This window comes from Microcaecilia unicolor, chromosome 3 (genome assembly GCF_901765095.1).
Source record: "Microcaecilia unicolor chromosome 3, aMicUni1.1, whole genome shotgun sequence".
In the NCBI taxonomy this organism is placed as follows: Eukaryota; Metazoa; Chordata; class Amphibia; order Gymnophiona; family Siphonopidae; genus Microcaecilia; species Microcaecilia unicolor.
In genome coordinates this window covers 474,649,089-474,667,203 of record NC_044033.1, presented here as the reverse complement: position 1 = coordinate 474,667,203, position 18,115 = coordinate 474,649,089, and the positions used below count along the sequence as shown (strand labels likewise).

Genomic DNA, 18,115 nt, shown 5'->3' with positions numbered 1-18,115 from the left:
CACAAGCCCAGACATGTAATGGAAGATTTACTTAAAAAGAAAGTATAAACATGCGATGTAACATGTCTTGTTGACTGAAGATGTGTGGCTACATCAACAAGGTCAGGGGAATGAAGCAGCATGGTAAGTTGTAAGTCGCTTTCTTTCAACATGGAGCTAAGTTGTAACCACTGATAGAAATGGGAGTTCAATAAGGGGAAGTCAGCCATTTTAGTGGGCCAGTTTAATGTGGATACTGTTAAAATGAGTTTACTAACCCATTGGAAGGTAGAAAAATACTGTCTAAAATATTTTACTAATGTTCCTCTTCATTTTTTTTATAGTACCTGTGTAAAACTATATGTTGGAAAATCTTACATTACAGAATAGTGGGATTAGACTACCACAAAGAAGAGATTCCACTTTCCCAGCACTGTAAAGCTTTGGAACATTCTTTTGAGTTTTGCTATTGATCAGGTTCCTTTACTGAGAAGAGGTGGTAATGGTGATTTATTTTTGAGCAATCTTGAATAACACTGGATCTTTCAACTGAAATAGTAATAGTAACTCTCACTGGTTTATATTGATTGAGTGGCAAGATTTTCTGTGAATGAAGCTCTAATTTTTGTTAGAGAAGCTTTGGCTCCTATAGATGAAGCCCAGTCATGAATGGCAAAGTAGATTATTTGATTCTCTTAGCATCTTTTTAATCCATAGAATGGTCTGGTGCTGTTTAAAAAATGATTGCTCAAAGTGTTTTCTCACTGATTAAAGTATGCCTGATTTAAAGTGAATCTACATTGCTCTTTGTTACTTTTTTTTCTGCATCCAACACTCATTTAATTAGATATTGTTGTATTGCCATAATAATCCATGCTTGCTGAACACGCATGAGCCCAGAAGCAGCCCTGCATAGGGAAAACTTTGGCCAGAATCAGAGGTGGTATTATTTAGATAAGCGAATGGAGTATTTTATGTTAATTGATTTTTTACAACAAAATAGAATCTGAAGTTAAATTTTTTATGTAATAACTTACACATGGTTCATTTTATAATCCATTGATTTTTAATTTTTTTGAGTGTATATTGATTTTTTGGGGCACTCTCTTAAACAGATTGATTTTCAGTCAGAGTTTTTTTAGGCTTTCGATGGTGCTTAGGTTCACAGTTAAGCCTTCAGATTGACCAGTGGCTACATGGAAATACTGAGGTGTTTTTTCTATTTACTGAGGGGTCCTTTTACAAAGGCACGGTAGTGTTTTTAGTGCACACTAAAAGCACACACTAAATGTTAGAGATGCCCATATATTACTATGGGCGTCTCTAGTGTTTAGCGTGCGCTAATCTTTAGCACACAGTAAAAATGCTAGCAAGCCTTTGTAAAAGGACCCCTGAAAGAGCTGATATTATAAAAACAATAATGTCACAGTTCACATGAAAAAGAATGAAGCCATGCTCGAGAAGGATCATTGGGAGCAAAGCAATTGACACTGACAATTCAGGGAAAGTCTTCATTGAAAGGACAAATTTTATCAACTGTCTAAAACCAAGAAGGACCTACATCCTTCATGAGACTGTCACTGCTTGACTTATTTGCAGCACAGATGGTAACAACTGGGCAAGAGCTGATGCTTCTGTGGCTTACTGAGTTAGTGTTGAAAACTGACTTCAAGATCATTTTTTGATGTGGACCGTGTCAAATACTTTATATCCTCTTTTCAAGACTTCCATCTTTTTCAAATGACTTCAGATTTAAAAAGGAACATGAATAAAGGTTATTACTATTAGCAGATTCTTTCATTTCACCAATTTGTAATTTAGGGCTTCTTTTACAAAGCTGTCTTCAAGTCTAGGCTTAAAGCCCACCTCTTTGCTACTGCTTTCGACTCCTAACCATGACTCTCTTACTCAACACCCTCACTTATCACCCCTACCACTGCAATTTCCCCACCCCTAGCTGTCTGTTCATCTGTCCAATTTAGATTGTAAGCTCTGTTGAGCAGGGACTGTCTTTTCATGTTAATTTGTACAGCGCTGCGTAAGTCTAGTAGCGCTATAGAAATGTTTAATAGTAGTAGTAGTAGTAGTAGTAGATTCCGCGCGGCAAATGAGAGGAAACCCATAGGAATTGAATGGGCTTCCTTTCCTATGCCATGCTGGGAATTGCTGGTGTGGTTTAGTAAAAGAGGCCCTTAGTCTTATTGTCAGAGCTTAAAATCTAATATGTCAAGAATGTTACTTTAGTAAACATACTTACTGGTATCCCTGAGATTCCTGGAGCACCTGTCGGTCCTCGTTCTCCCTAGAAAGAAACAGTTTATTGGGAGTTCTTTTTTTCCTAGTAATATATAGTCATACAAATCAAACCAGTAAAATTAAAGGTGAGTCAAGTATTAAATCATTTATGCTATACTTTAATTTCTAATTTAATGAGACTTGTAAATACAGATAAAGAATGCATATCCCCAGAGGAACCTTGATTTTCCTTAGAAAGGGAAAACAAAAACTCAGGAAATAAACTGCATGAGACAAATTTCCTTTAAAACAATATTTGATTGCCTGTTTTGAATCATTTGTGAAAGATTTATGGAAGCTGTTCCCAAACCTGATCCTGGAGGCACCCCAGCCAGTCAGGTTTTCAGGATATCTTACAATGAATATTCATGAGAGAGATTTGTATATAGTGGAGGCAGTATATGCAAATTTATTTCATGAATATTGATTGTGGATATCCTGAAAACCTGACTGACTGGGGTGCCTCCAGGACCAGGTTTGGGAATCACTGATTTATGGGTATTCTTCTGGCTTGAACCAGAGCTGGGTCTCAGACATTAGGCAATGATTTTTATAGGATACTAGTAAAAGAGGCCCGTTTCAGAGCAAATGAAACGGGCGCTAGCAAGGTTTTCGTCGCCAACACCCCCCCTTCCTCCCTGGCCAACCCCTTCGTTGTTCTGCCATTGCTCCGCCCCCAACGTCAGGACGTTTTACGCGAGGGCGGGGCCCGGAGCGATTTCCCACCCCCCCCGCCTCCCTCCCTGCTAACCCCTTTGTTGTTCTGCTATTGCTCCGCCCTTGAGGGCGGGGCCCGGAGCGATTTTGGTGGCTTCACCACCACGAACCTTCAAACCTTTTTGAAGGAAGTCAGGGCTTGGCTTCACTGACGTCAGTGTCCTCAGAACGTTGAGGGTGAGTTTTATTATAGTAGATGAGAGGTTCACTATCCTATTTTTCTTAGGACTAGAATATTGAGTAATAAAGAAAAGAAATGGGACTGACTTCAGGAATTATTAGGAAAGTAATAGAGAATAAAACAAATCATTCATAATGTCTTTATCTCTCCATAGAAGAAGAAGCACACTGAATGTGCAATGTCAGTTCCTGCATCTCTAAAAAGTTATACCGGAATTAGAAAAAGTACAGAGAAGGGAAATCAAAATGGTTAAGGGGATGGAACTCTCATATAAGGAAAGGTTAGGAAGGTTGGGACTCTTCAATTTGGAGAAGCGGCAACTGAGAAGAGATATCATAGAGGTCCATAAAGTTCCTAGTGGAGTGGAATGGTTAAAGGTGAATTGTTTACTTTTTCAAAAACTACAAAGTCTAGGGGACGTGCTATGAAACTGTACATGTAAAACAAATCTGAGAATATATATATATTTTTCACTCAATGCATAGTAAAACTCTGGACATCATTGCCAGAGGATGTGGTAAAAGCATTAGTATGGCTGGATTTAAAAAAAAGGTTTGAATAAATTCATAGAAGGTAGACCTGGGGAAAATCACTACATATCCTTGCTACGTTTTTGGATCCTAGAAAGAACTTGTGACCTGTATTGGCCACGGTTGAAAACAAGATGCTAGCTAGATGGATTTTTGGTTTGACCAAGTATAGCAGTTCTTAAGTACCACAACATTAAAAACAATTATAAATGAACAATAAAGCAGATAATGTAGATGCTATGCTTACATAGAACATATGCTGTGTACACAATCAGTAATTTGCTTGGTAAGAGTCTGTCGGAGAGAGGCCTGGGTTGCAACAGGCCCAGGTGAACTTTCTGCCATGTAATTCTCCCTCCCCTCCCCCCACCTCAGGATGGCTCAAGGCCCTATCTACCCCAATAGACCAGCATTTCCCTTTCCCTACCATTCCACTGTCTAACATCTCATTCCCCCTCCCCCCAGGTGTAGAATCTCATCTCTTGTTCCCTATCCCATACTCCTCCAGTTTAGTATCTCATCTTTACTTCCTTTCTCATCTCCCTCCTCCATCTCCTTTTCCCTCTTCCTGTCCCCCGCTGCTACTATATCTCCACTAGGCCAGAGACTGAGGTAAAATAAAAGTCCTGCTCCAGCAAGGCATTTTATAGATTTTTTGAGCTGGCACAAGGCCTTGCAGTACCCTCAAATCTTGCTGAGTCCTATCTTGTTGGAGGGAATAAGATGTGACCAAAATTGAACATGGGCCTGTGCTGCTAGGCCCCTCACTGGCTCACAGAAGATATAAAGTGCCATGCCAGAGCTGGATGCCACCCCATAAGTTTTGCCACCCTAGGCAGAAACCTAGTCCACCTAGTGGCAGGGCTAGTCCTGGGTAGTAAGGGGTAGGTTTCTGGTTGGGTTATTTTTGTGAGGATGGGCTGGGGCAGTTGACTGGGAGAGGAAGGGATGCAAGTATTTGACTGTGGATAGTTTTGTCTTGGAATGGATGAGGATAAGGCCAATGGTGAATGGGTGGTGACGCTAGTGATGCCTTGACTGGTAGTACCAGGCATGCTCTGTTTTTTTTAAAATTTAATTTATAGTGTTCCTTTATGGTTTTAATTTTTTGCATTTTATTGTGCCACTGGTTCAAACATGCCCACAACTTTGGGCAGTTGATACTGACCAGAGAGGCTAATAAATAAATGCTTACAAATAGCCAGGGGGTCCTTTTACTACGGTTTGCTAATGGATTTAGCATGAGCTAAATGATAAGAAGCCCATTATATTCCTATGGGTGTCTTATTTTTTTGAATGTGTTGAACATTAGCATGTGCTAAATCTGTTAGTGTGCCTTTTTTTTACATTTGTACCCTTTGCTTTCCCACTCATGGCAGGCTCAATGTGGCTTACATGGGGCAATGGAGGGTTAAGTGACTTGCCCAGAGTCACAAGGAGCTGCCTGTGCCTGAAGTGGGAATTGAACTCAGTTCCTTAGTTCCCCAAGACCAAAGTCCACCACCCTAACCACTAGGCCACTCCTCCACTCCACCTTAGTAAAAGGACTCCCAAATGAGGGGTGAGGAGAGTTAATTTGTGTTTCTCTCAGCTGTGGACTTGAGTTCAGTATGCATTTAATTTCATTATAGGCCTCTTATCAAATGGTGCTAGTGGATCCTGCATTACTGCACCGGGGATGCTAGCACAGCTTGATAAATGAAGCCCTATATGTGATATCTCACCTTTATTTTCCCCAAAACGTTTTCTAAATTGCTTATAGATCCAAAATAATTGAAATATAATAATAATAATGTAAAAAAAATCAAACAATCCTTATACTAACATCATAATTTCATTCTTTTGAACTGGTGGATTAGTTCAATAATTTTTATTAAGGATTTTCAACAAGTATAACACTCCTGTTTGTTAGAGCTGTTGCCCTGTTTCTTGATATAACTGGTGGACTTTTAAGTACATGAACCTTGTCTGAGCACCATAAAGCCTGAATTGCAAGTCAGACTTTAGCTTTCTTTCTAACAGCTAGAGTTACTAATGTATTAATGCATGCTAATGCCATTACCCTATTTTACCACAACTCCTATTATTTACTAACGCCCCAATGCTCAAAAGTAAATGTGGTGCTAGAGGCCATTAGTGCTGTACTAGCGCCCGCATTTACCTGCGCAGAGGCCCAGAGCATGGGAACAAACAAGCGCGCAGATGAACAATGCAAGTAGCATGCTAATGTAGTCAAGCTCATGTTAATGAGGTCATTTTGTATTTTTCCCCGATGCTCAGAAGACAGTGCCCGAAACACAACTGCCTTACAGCTGCAAAAACTAACGCCAGGTCGGAGCAGGCATTAGAGTGCTGAAAGAGAACTTTTCTCATAATTCTCATGATTTGTTCTGCAAAATCTGCCAGGTTTGAGTGCTTTTGGAAGCAGAAGGAAGCCTGTGCAAACCCTTAAGTGCTGGTCATGAGAAACAGCAGACCCAAGCGAAAGCATCTAAATTTAATGCATCCATGCTAAAAAAAATTTTTTTAATGCTTATATTTAGGCCGTAGAAAACAGGCACCAATGTGTGCTTCACATTCGGGTTTTACCAGGCATATGCGCACAAGAGCCGAGTTTACCACGGAACTCTTCTGTGCATGCACCAAGCACAATCCTCCTGCCAAACTCCCTAATGCTCAGCGCTATGCGTGTGCCTATATTTGCATCCCATTAACACTGAGCGTTAGGGCATTCTTCTTCTCTGCTCTTCCGGCGGTATTTTTATGGCGCTATTTGGAACAGAACAGGAGCATCGGGGCCTAATAGCATGCTGTAATAGCATTACCACATGCTAACAAAATAATACATGTTTGTAATGCTAGCTGTAAATACATCTAAGCTCAAAAAATGAGGACGGCGCAGGCTGCACTGAGCCTCAGAATGAATGAACCCTTTGGTGCTGTTACCACTCAGTGTAACCTGCTATTCTAGGCAGTGATATATGGAAAGAAGAGATGGATGAGAAATCTGAAAGGAAATGAGATGAACATATTTCAATGTGAGACTGATTGAACTGACCTCTAAAATTCTAAAGTACGAAGATGCTTAAACGGCAAGAAAATGAAGATCAGTATGTGCTGGGAAACATAACTGTGCATAAAACGTCTAACTGTAAATCAAGACAGCAACATATAAATAATACAGCAGTATTGTAATACCTTCTCTCCTGGCAGTCCTTCTAGCCCTGGTAATCCCATAGGTCCTGGCTCTCCCTTGAAAAAAATAAAAAAAACATCACTTAAAACGAAATACTGTATTATAAAGATGAGGTAAACCATGAATCACGCAGAACAGAAAAATATTCATTTTTCAGCTTCATATCTGTGGAGCTTGTTATTACCAAACTTTTTTTTTATTATTACTTTGTTTCAAGATTGAGAATAAATGCAATTTTCAGAAGAATCTTTTCTGGTTTCTGATTGTGGTCATTTTAATTTTAGGATAACAATCACAGGAATTCTGCCTTGCCTGTTTCTCCCTAGATCCAGGGAAATACACATATTAGGAAGATGTAGTAACATAAATACATAGCAGATGACAGGAGAGCAAGACTGAAATGGCCCATCTAGTCCCACTCAGTAAGGTAGTTGGGTTATAACTAATCACAGATTACTCTCATATCTTTGTAAAAGTGCCTAAAGTAATTTCACTGCTGTTTTGAGCTGAAGTGCTGAATGCCTGGTTTCCATTTTGACATCCTGAATGTGCTGATCTCCTTTCATCAGTGATACACAGCATTTAACACACAAGATAACCATTTTGATGGAGGCAAGTCTTAAAAAGTCACACTGTTTAGATGTCCATTTTAAATATTGTGCAATGTCAAATAACCATACTAGAGACTCTACAAGTGACCCAGGGCGTGCAGAGTGCACATTTTATCCTTAAGTGGAAAATTTGACTAGACAAAAATCCTATAGTGTTTTTTCTCCCACACATTATCCATGGATGGGGGAGGTGTTTAGGTTGGAGTGGAAAACAATATGCATGCTTGTGTGTTCTTCTGCCCCATATCTGCTGCTTGCAAAAACAGCATGTGCAAAGCATGTGAACACTTTGTACCTGTGCATCTTGCAAATGGTTTTCAAAGCAAAACCACCTAGATAATTCCCCTTTGGAAAACTAGCTATAGGGTCTACAGATAGAAAAGTATCCACAAACCTGGCACTTCTGCAGGTTCCGATAATTTAATCATTCATGGCCAGATATATGAAAGGATGGCTACACTACAGATTTTTTTTCCATTGGAAAAATGCTTAGCACATCTGATACTGAGGTACTTCTTGTTCTATGTATTTATTAATAGTAATAATCCATACAAAAATCAAGAACCCAAGAATAAATCTGATGGTACACAATGAGGGAATAATTGATTTCACAGGCAAGTTGAGGTGCAATATAAAAATAAATATGGATTGAAAGTGGAGGGGAAGAGGGGTGCCTTATATTTTCCAAAAATTAAAAAGGGAAGGCATTTTCTTCATATATAGGTAGGTCTTTGGGATGTATGAAAGGTACTCCTGGGAGTTTCATGCAACTGCCCAATGCAGACCTTGTACAAAAGTATGCAAAGGGACAAGGAGGTAGGAGACACAACAGCAACTCGTATGGTTCCTCTCCATTCCCCAGAACAGCAGATAGTCCACCATAGTGGAAGAACAGATATCCCATTAAATACTCAAAACAGTCAGGAACAGTGGAAAATGGACTATGGCTATCCAAGGATGAATGGAAACAGCTTCAAAATGTCAAAGTAAGCCATTACTGGTGACTGAAGACTTGACAGTACAGTTTTTCGGCCAAGGAAGCCTACCTCAGGAGTCTCAACACCGTATTTGTTGGCAAAATATCCAATGATTCCGATATGGCAATGGACACCAAGAAAATATTGGAAAATTGGTCATGAAAAAGACCTTTGGTGAGTTTTAGAAAGGCGCAGAAATGCTCTCTTACTGGTGTCAGAATGCCGAAACACTGGTACTGTGTCGAGTCAAGTTTTCAGTCACCAATAAACGCTAGCTTTGAAATTTTGAAACTGTTTCCATTCGTCCTTGGATAGCCATAGTCCATTTCCCACTGTTCCTGACACCTCTCCATTCCCCTCCACATGCACCAAGCATGTGGAGGGGAATGACCACACATTGGGCTGTGTCCTCCTTTTCTGCATCCTGGGCATTTAAACCACGTGGGATATTGTACAGCCACATGGTTCATATCAGCAGTCTGATTCCTTCTGGTAGAAGAGAAGGATACAAATTGATAAGCAGCTGATCTGCTTCTCTTGCCACACAATCAGCTTTGTGTGGGGGAATACACAAAGTAGGCTGGGCATGTTCTTGGGAAGTGGGGTGAAATAATTCAGGGGAAGGGACGGGGAAGCAGAGAGGGTGAGAAAGTTCAGGAGCAAATTCTGGAAGGCAGGGACAGAGAAGCTGTATGAGGAAGAAATAGTTGGCGATCCTATTGGGGGAAGAGAAGAGAGAACTAGTGAGGGTTGAAAAAGAATTGGGAATCTTTCTGGGTAGTAAGGAGAGAGAGAGCAAGAAAGAACAGATCAGTGACAGGGAAATAACTAGGTGGTGGGGGAAAAACTACAGAGCATAAAGAGAAAGATGGAGGTTGAACATGCTTGGGGGGAGAGGGAGGTCATATACAGTGTGAGGATCAAGCTAAGCTGGGGAAAGAGAGTTTAAGCAAGTCAGGCATAATAATGGGGGAAATCAGCTCAAAAAATTACAAATAAAATAAACAGAAATTTAAAATAGTGTGCTGAAATTTCAACAGAAGTTTGTGCTGTCAGAATTCTCCATGCAGTACACAGTTCATTTGATGCTAGTTTTACCTTTTGTCACTCCATGAAAGGTGAGCCTTTGGGGGGCAGATGGGAGGAATGGATAACCTAACCCAAAGACTAGATGAAGCCTATCTGGCATCAGGTGAGTTAACCTACATGGGGCTAGGCAAAAGGATTGCCTTAAAGGACCCTAGAAGCTCCCTGACACAGGGCCCAGATAAGCAGGAACCAGGAAACTGGGACATAGGAGGATGTGAAGGTAGGAACAAGGCGGGACTAGAAGACTGGAACATGGCAGGACTGCAACTTCCACCAGGAAAGACCAGGTGACCTGTTGCAAATGCAAGGAAGAAGAATCCTGGGATACCATATATGGTCCTGTCTTGATGATGTAATCTCCGGCTGCCAGTGCTACCTCCAACATTGTGTGTGCCTATGGAAGCCAGCTCATGCTGGCACAGCACAGTGGACAGGCCTTCGGACAGAGGGAGAGCCATGACATGCTGTGCACATGACCAGACTCAATGGGGAAACTGCCAGAGGCCCGGGGAGATGAGTCGGCATCTCATCACAGCCTCGGTCATGACATCTTTTCAGCCTATGCAGCCCTGTCAGCCAATAGGAAGAAGTTGTGTTGCAGGCCCCTAGTGCTTTGCCAGTTTGGAGCCAGCTGTGAATTTGCTGTTTCCTGCATCTGTCAGGAAGTCACATGTTCTCAACAGAATTTTCCAGAGGGGTAGAGAACTAAGGAGAATAGTGTAGAAGCCTCTGGGTACTTGTGGAACAGTAAGATGATTTATGGTATAGGGGAAAGGACCTGGTGTCAGCAGTAGGTTTACCATATGCTCCAGAAAAAGCAGGATAGATTGATCCAGTCGGGCATTACTTCCATTGCTTTCAATGTCAGCAGTAGCCTCCACCTAAGTGTTTTAAGCCTCTAGCCTGCCAAATTTGTCTTGGGTTTCATCTGCCTCCTTTGACCCATGCTACTAGGGAGATCCCTCATGTCCAGCCTGATGTAATAATCCTGAATGCAGAGTCAGCCTGCTATACTTCTACAAGTTGGCTCTAAAAGGCACTTGCTAAAGGAGCAAGGATTCAAGGACCAAGTAACAGACCCAAAACCTGGTTGCTGGCTTGTTTTAGTGGTGAGGTATGGGGAACCTTCCCATCTCTTTTAAGTGCTGAGGAAGGAGAAATGATTCATTCAGAGTATCTTTGGTATCATCCAGGCTTCCTGGCCTTTCTAACAACAACAGGCAGGAGAAGTAAATAACCGTTTGTTGCATCTGATAATATCACCACTGCAAAGCCACAGTGTCTATCTTTTAAAACCCAGGGAGCCTGCGTTTACCATCTGTTTAAACCTTGACAACATTTAACATCTGCTTACCAACGATAGCAAATGTAGGGAATTGTGTATGGCAATGCCATCACCGCTCATGCATATTTTGTACTACCGAAGGAGAGGAGAATACCTACTGTGTATAGCTGGCTATCTGTTTGCAATGGTTGTAACTGTACCCTCATCAACTGAAGGGACAGTAAAGGTTCTGGTTTCAGCATATGAACTGGTGTGGTTTCCATCACTGTACGAAGTGTGACGCTTGATGCAGAGCTTGCTTGGCCTCCCAGGGAAATCCTGGTCCCAATCAATAAATAATAGTGTGCATCCCTCTTGTTCAACTATCCTGGGCATAGTCTAGGCAGCTGCCTAGACCACCTTAAGCAAGGGATTACACTGCATTTGACATTTTTTAAATTAAAAAAATTCTCCCAGGATTAACAGGTGATGTTGTTTCAAAATCTAACACTTTGTAAGAACACTCACTCACATTCTGCTAAATAACACAGAGATTTTAAGCATCACATACCACTAAACCTGGGTCTCCTTTTGGGCCCTGTGGAACAAAAAATGGAAGAGCCTATTAGGAAATTGCATGCATACTAGCAAATGTCCTGGTCTATTTAGCTTTCCTTAAAACACTACACTGCATTTTTTTTTTTAATTTCATTTGGCAGCTGAGCCAAAAATCATCTAATCTTTTTCAAACTGAATTTCATTTCATTCCTGAGCAGTGAATAGTTTGCAACATCCTCTACTATTTAGTCTATCCCATCAATATCAAAGCAAACGGGGCATTGTTGCATCAACCCATACTAGAACCCCACAGTCATGAACACAGTATAAATATGGCATAAGTAAAAATGAAGGCTAACATGCAAAGACATAGCTAAAATAAGGAGAGGTAATGCATGGACATAATACGTACACCTCAAAATAGCTCTCAAAGTATTATGGCAAAGAGACAAGAAACTATTAAAATATATGTCTCACATTTTATCTGTATGAACAATTCAGAAGCTGAAAGATTAGGAGACTACATATTCAAGTTGTGCATGAGATATTGGAAAAGGGAGTAGGGACTTCTGCAGCATTAACTGGCTACAGGGTTCTTGCTTGCCTTCTGCAGCTGTGAGTATTGTGTGAAATTCAATCAATAAGGCAGTGGGTTCATCTGAACATGTGTTCCATAGACAGGATGATTGATAAGATACACATGCGTATCCTGGTGCCACTGACTGAATCACCCACCTGCAGTCCCAAAACTTAGGACTTAATGTAAATTCTGAGCGTGCATGGCCCTTCCCGCATGCAGCGGTCTCCTCAGCCTCTCAGTTTCAAAGTTCAACCTGCAACACTCAGAGCTGGGAAGGAGGGGGTGCCTTATTTATCCTGCTGTAAATAAGCAAGATTGAGACAGACACAAAAATAGGTGTCTCCCAAGTTTAAGGCTGCTCAAGTTGATATTTCCTTAACCTTTAGAGCTGCCCACACAGTCAAGCTCAAAGGGACAGAATACCCAGCACCATTTAATCAAAGACACAGTCCTATGCTGAAGCTCAATTCAAACAATGTGCCGTGAAAGTATGAAGGCAGGGCCATGTAGCTGCTTTTGCAGACAGTATTCAGTGAGGCAGACTTTAAGAAAGCAACTGTGGCTGCAGTAGCCCTATTTTGCTGTGACTTGACTTTGAAGCTGAGAAGAGAAACTGTTTGCTCCTTACACACATTTCTGCCATGAACAAGACAGTTAACTAAAATTCTTTTAACAACTGACATACTAGGAGGCTCATTTTCAAAGCACTTAGGGGTCCTTTTACAAAGGTGTGCTGAAAAATGGGCTGTGGTAGTGTAGGCGCTTATTTTGGGCCAAAAATGGATGTGCGACAAAATTAAAATCGGCGCGCATCCATTTTGGTTCTGAGACCTTACCACCACCCATTGACTTTGTGGTAAGGTCTCTCACATTAACCAAGCGGTAGTCGCCTACGCACGTCAAGTTGGAGTTACTGCCCCATTTTGGCGGGTGTTCGTCAAAAATGAAATTATCACATGGGACATGTGGTAGTCGGGCAGTTACTCCAAACTGATGCATGTTGGGCGCAAGTAAGCGCCTACGCGGCTTAGTAAAAGGGCTCCTTAGACTTTCAAAGTTCCATAGGTTACTATGGAACTTTGTAAGTCTAAGTGCTTTGAAACTATGACTCCACAACTAATAGGATTGAAAAAGATGAAACGTTTAAATAATTTAGTTCTTTTTATAGTCTAGAATATGTAGGGCTTTCATGCAAGGTTTGGAATGGTGCTCTGGTCAGAAGGTAGGAAACACTGAGGTCAATATTCAGCCAGTGGCACTCAGTGTTTTGCTGACTGCCACTGGTGTTATTCCCAGATATTCAATGCCAGGTTTTGCCCAGGCTGTGGTATTAAATATCCGATTTTGTGGAGCTGGCTAACATAAAGCCAGTTAAGTTCGATATTCAGCCCTTAACCGGCTATTGGCTACTGCATAAAGATATGTCAGCCTTCAATGTAGTCCCATTTATGCGGTTAACCTGGCCAGTTATGGGCTGAATATCGGCACTTAACCTGCCAAGTGCTGAGTCTATCCCTGAAACACCCCCAAAATAGCCAGTATGCAGTTCACTGCTAAGTGGTTAAATGCCACTGACAATTAGCAATTAGTCCCAAACAGGAGATGTAACCGGCCAGTGGCCATTTCTGGCCTGTTAAATCACTTTGAATACTGACCTGATTATTCCCTCTTTTAGGTGAAAGGGTGCACCACTTTGTTCATTGGACATATTGCAAGTTCTTGCCTAATCTGGTGATAATAGAACTGTGTATAGGGTTTGTGTGTTACCAATGAATAAAATTCATTTACTCTCCTAGCTGAAGTGATTGCTATGAGGAAGAAGACTTTCCAAGATAGAAATTATAGAAAAGCAACTTCCAGAGTGTCAGCCCCCCCCCCCCCCCAATAGCCAGAACCATAGATGGATCGGCTAGGTATATGGCAGGGTGGAGCAGTGCAGGAGACAAGCAGGAACAGGTATGAAGCAGAAAACAGACATGAAGCAGGAACCAGACATTTTATCCCCACCGCTGACATACCCCCACCCTCTGACGCTCAGGAAGCTATGCCCCTTCCTTACCCTCCCCCCATCCCCAAACCTCCCTTCCCTACCGGGGGTCTGCAGGGTTCATATGTTCTTCAGAGTGGCAGAGGTCCCTCTTCCAAATGGCACCCTGACCTCCTAGCGGTTGTCTTGTGGTACTATGGAGGACATATTAACCCTGTAGACCCCTGGGTAGTGAAGGGGGCAGTTTCCTGAATGGCAGAGGGCTGGGTTTGTCTGCAGCAGGGGCAAAGTTTGTTGGCAGTGGGGGATAGAATTTTAGAGTCCCCTTGCCCCTCCCCCAGTCCATCTACTGTAGATAAAACTAGGAAACTCTTAATATCAGATAGTAAATGGTCCCTTGTAGCCTGGTCTGATCACTATTTATTAGGTTTTGCACTACTTCAAACTAACCAAATAAATCTTGAAAAACATCCAACATAGAGATCTTTCCTGGCCTTTGCTTGTTCTCTTTCTTTCTATCACTGATTCAGATCCTTTATATAAATTCACAGTTTGGAATCAAACTATTCTATTTTACACCAAATTGCTGCTTTAACTCTTAGACCTGTTACAAGAAAATCACGTTATTCTTGGTATTCTAACAATTTATTGCACTGATTCCCATAGTAAAAAAAATGCTTGTAACGAAACTCTAGGATGTTAAATGATAAAATAGATTGGAAAATAGCTATTAAACATTATAAATCAGGCTTGTCAGAAGCTAAGAAAACGTACTTTTCAAGATTAACAGGGCAAGAATCAATAGATCAGAGGACACTCTTCCATTTGTCTAACAGCTTATTATCCATTATTTTACAAACGAATAATTGTAGTGAAGCGCAACCTTCAGCCACTGAGTTAGCAAATTCTTTCCAGGGAAGAAATTAGGACTAAAGACCTCAGCCCTAGCAATAAGTAAAGTTTTAGTTGACATTTGTCCTACCAAGACACATGCAGAGCTTTTGGGAACCCCAGGGGATAGACTTTAGAAAGATTTTACTGGTAAGAATTTCAGATATTGACAGATACATGTCCTTTTCTTTTACTGTGTCCTTCTGTTGAGATATTAGAGTGGTTTACATTGTTTGTAGGAAGAGTATTGAGGATGGGATGCTTTCCTTGGGTATATTATTTTAGCACATATCCCCAAATCAGATAACCATGACCTAAGTCAACCTTTAAATTATCAACCAATTGCTAGTTTACATATTATGCCAAAATGAATGGAACAAAAACATGTGGGCACCAACTTAACCTCGGAAAACTCCCTCGATTTGCACTATTTTAATTCTTCACTCCTTAATTTCTTAATTTTTAATTTTTGATTTTTCTGAACGGGAGGAAAAAAAGCCTTAGCAGTTAATGATGTGGAAACTGGGGACTGTTTGTTTAACCCAGTCCACTCTCAACATGAGAACCACAGCTTCCTTCTGACTTAGACCAATCATCAGCAAAAACCTCCCAATATTCTTTTTAATTTCTTCACAATTGTTGCAGCAAACATATGATAAACTTGTGTATCTAATGTCCAATCACACAGCAAAAAAGCACTTAACTTAAATGTGCTCTGTCTTCATCCTGATTCTGAGTTTATCAAATGTTTGCTGTGGTGGTAATTGCGGGAGCTCTTACCACCACCTCAATGGGAGGCGGTAGTGCTCCCCACCCAAAAATGACTGTGTGGCAAGTGGTTCACTTACCGTATGGCCATTTCTTATTGAGAAAAAACACAGCATTAACCCACTGTGGTAAAAGGGGGCCTCAGCGTGCATCAAAAACATGCTTGTTTTAATCTCTGACTACTTCTTTGCTTTTCTGATGCTTGCTTTCACCTTCTTACCTTTCCTGATGCTGAAGATGAATGGAACATCTCAGCTTTCTGCCTGCCTAGTCTCATGTAGAGTGGAGGAGTAGCCTAGTGTTTAGTGCAGTGGACTTTGATCCTGGGGAACAAACTGGGTTTGATTCCCACTGCAGCTCCTTCATCATTGTTGGTGCCATCAAGGATTGCAGGAGGCCAGGTGTAGATACAACCTTGGCCGCTTAGATAAGCCTGCAGAAGTAATGCTGGATTCTATGTGGGCAGTATTGGAATCATTATAGAAGGTCTGTTCTGGGATTTTACCTACAGTGATGCAGAACTCTATTAGACTTCAGAAGATGGAAGAAAGCTACACCTCTGAAGCTGCTACAGTGGCGCTAATGGAGACTCAAGCTCAAAAGGCAAAACAACTGCAGACTTCTTTAAATGAAAGATAAGATGGTAATTTATCAAAAAGTTGATAATTTTGAGTTGAATTTGAGATTATTGAATTTTCTCCAGCTTCTAACATCTATACCAAAGGATCTACTGGAAGTGATGTGTCCCCAGCCGAAATCAAAGATATGTCCTGTGAGCTGGAAGCATCGGGATATGAGTTTAAGCATCCTTTAAGTCCAGAGAGTATATAGCCAATCATTTACCTGAATCATGGGAAGAAGGGTACTCAGGAAAACCATACTGAACTTTTACCAGAAATCTTTCAGGGCCCTTAGGTCTAGGATGGGACTTACCCCCCCCCCCCCCCCCCACACACACACACACATCTTCTTTTGCACAAAGAAGTACCTGAAATAGAATCCCTTCCCTTCTTCTCCTGGTGGAACAGGCTGCACCTCATGGGACTTTAGAAAGGCCGAGAGTTCCTCTGCAAGCACCTGCTTGTGCTAAGAGCTGAAGTGATGTGCTCTCAGTGGGCAATCTGTGGTCTCTGTCGCCAATGCAGGGCATAACTGAGACAGACTATTTGAAGAATCCACTGGTTGGAAGTTACAAGGGGCAACCTTTCTTGAAAAAACTTCAGTCTCCCCCCCCAATCAAAAAGTCATCTGGGATAGTCACTTTTACAGTGGATATGTTCTGTAGGAGCCAGTCAAAAGCTTGCCCCCTGCTTTAACTGGGGAGCTGTCTGAGTCTTAGGTGAACATTACATCAAAAGTATTGTAGGCACCCCTGGCCAAGAAACTATAACACACCTTCTGCTGCTTGACCAGCTGGTGAACAGATTCGGTCTGCTCTGGTGGGAGACATTCTGCCAAATCAGACATACTATGCACCAAGGACCACAAGTACAGGCTCATGTAGAGCTGGTATGATTGAATATGGGAGATGAGTATAGAGGCCTGATACATTTTTCACCCAAAAGAATCCAGAGTTCTAGATTCTTTGCCAGGAGGTGCCAAAGCATAGACCCTAGAACTCCTGGCTCTTTTGAGCACGGATTCCACCTCTAGGGAATGACGAGGTAACTGGGGCCTATCATACCCAGGGGAAGACTGAATCCAGTACATAGTGTCAATCTTTGAGGGAGGACAGGGACCAACAGAGGTGACTCCCTATTCTTCACCAGAACGTCCTGTAAGATCTCATGGTGGGACCATCACAGCCTCTCTAGGAGGGGACTCATAGTCCAGGACCTCAAACATCTAAGCTCTGGGCTCGCCCTCCACTTCCAAAAGAATTGGAATGGCAGCCATCATTTCCTTTACAAAAGTAGGGAATGAAAGGCTCTCAGTTGGAGGCTTTCTCCTTCCCCATGGAGGGGAGGGATCAGATGGTATACCATAGAACTCCTCGTCTGAAAAGTACTGTGGGTCCACATCTAACTCCCTTGAGTGCTCCTCATTGGTGTCAGCCAGAACTCCTCATGGGAAGGATGAGACCAAGTCCACCTCAACAAGGAGGAACCATGTCCCTGAGAGGGGAGTCGAGGTGTCGGCTCCAGCCTCGACTCCAGTGAAGCTTCCTTCACCGATACTGAGAGGGTGCTGACACAGGTGGAAGTTGAAGCAGAGGCCACATGCAGCACCTGCATTAGAGATCTCACTGATAGAGGAACCCTGAGGAACTCTGCCAAAAGCTCAGGGAGCAAGGCCTGGAGGCACTCATAGAGGGCTAACATTGGGAAAAGCTGGGGCATTGGTGTACAGACAGGCTGCTGAATTAGTGGGGTTGAAGCGGGCGCCTGGTCCTAGCTGCCTGTTATGCTGTGAGTCCCTGTGTCCAGTGAAGCACAGATGAGACAAGCTCAGACCTGAGATCCAAATGACTGCCGAACAATCCCGAGACTTCA

The 18,115-nt window shown here is 42.0% G+C and overlaps 1 protein-coding gene across 1 annotated transcript in view; it reads right to left on the bottom strand.

Annotated features, from left to right (window-relative positions):
* COL19A1 (collagen type XIX alpha 1 chain) overlaps positions 1–18,115 on the bottom strand; it is a 946,027-nt gene that overhangs the window by 118,751 nt on the left and 809,161 nt on the right. Inside the window, exons 44-46 of the mRNA XM_030199003.1 lie at positions 11,411–11,437; positions 6,901–6,954; positions 2,237–2,281 (exon numbers count right to left, since the gene is read on the bottom strand). Coding sequence (XP_030054863.1) covers positions 2,237–2,281; positions 6,901–6,954; positions 11,411–11,437 — 126 coding nt within the window. The remainder of the gene's footprint in view (positions 1–2,236; positions 2,282–6,900; positions 6,955–11,410; positions 11,438–18,115) is intronic.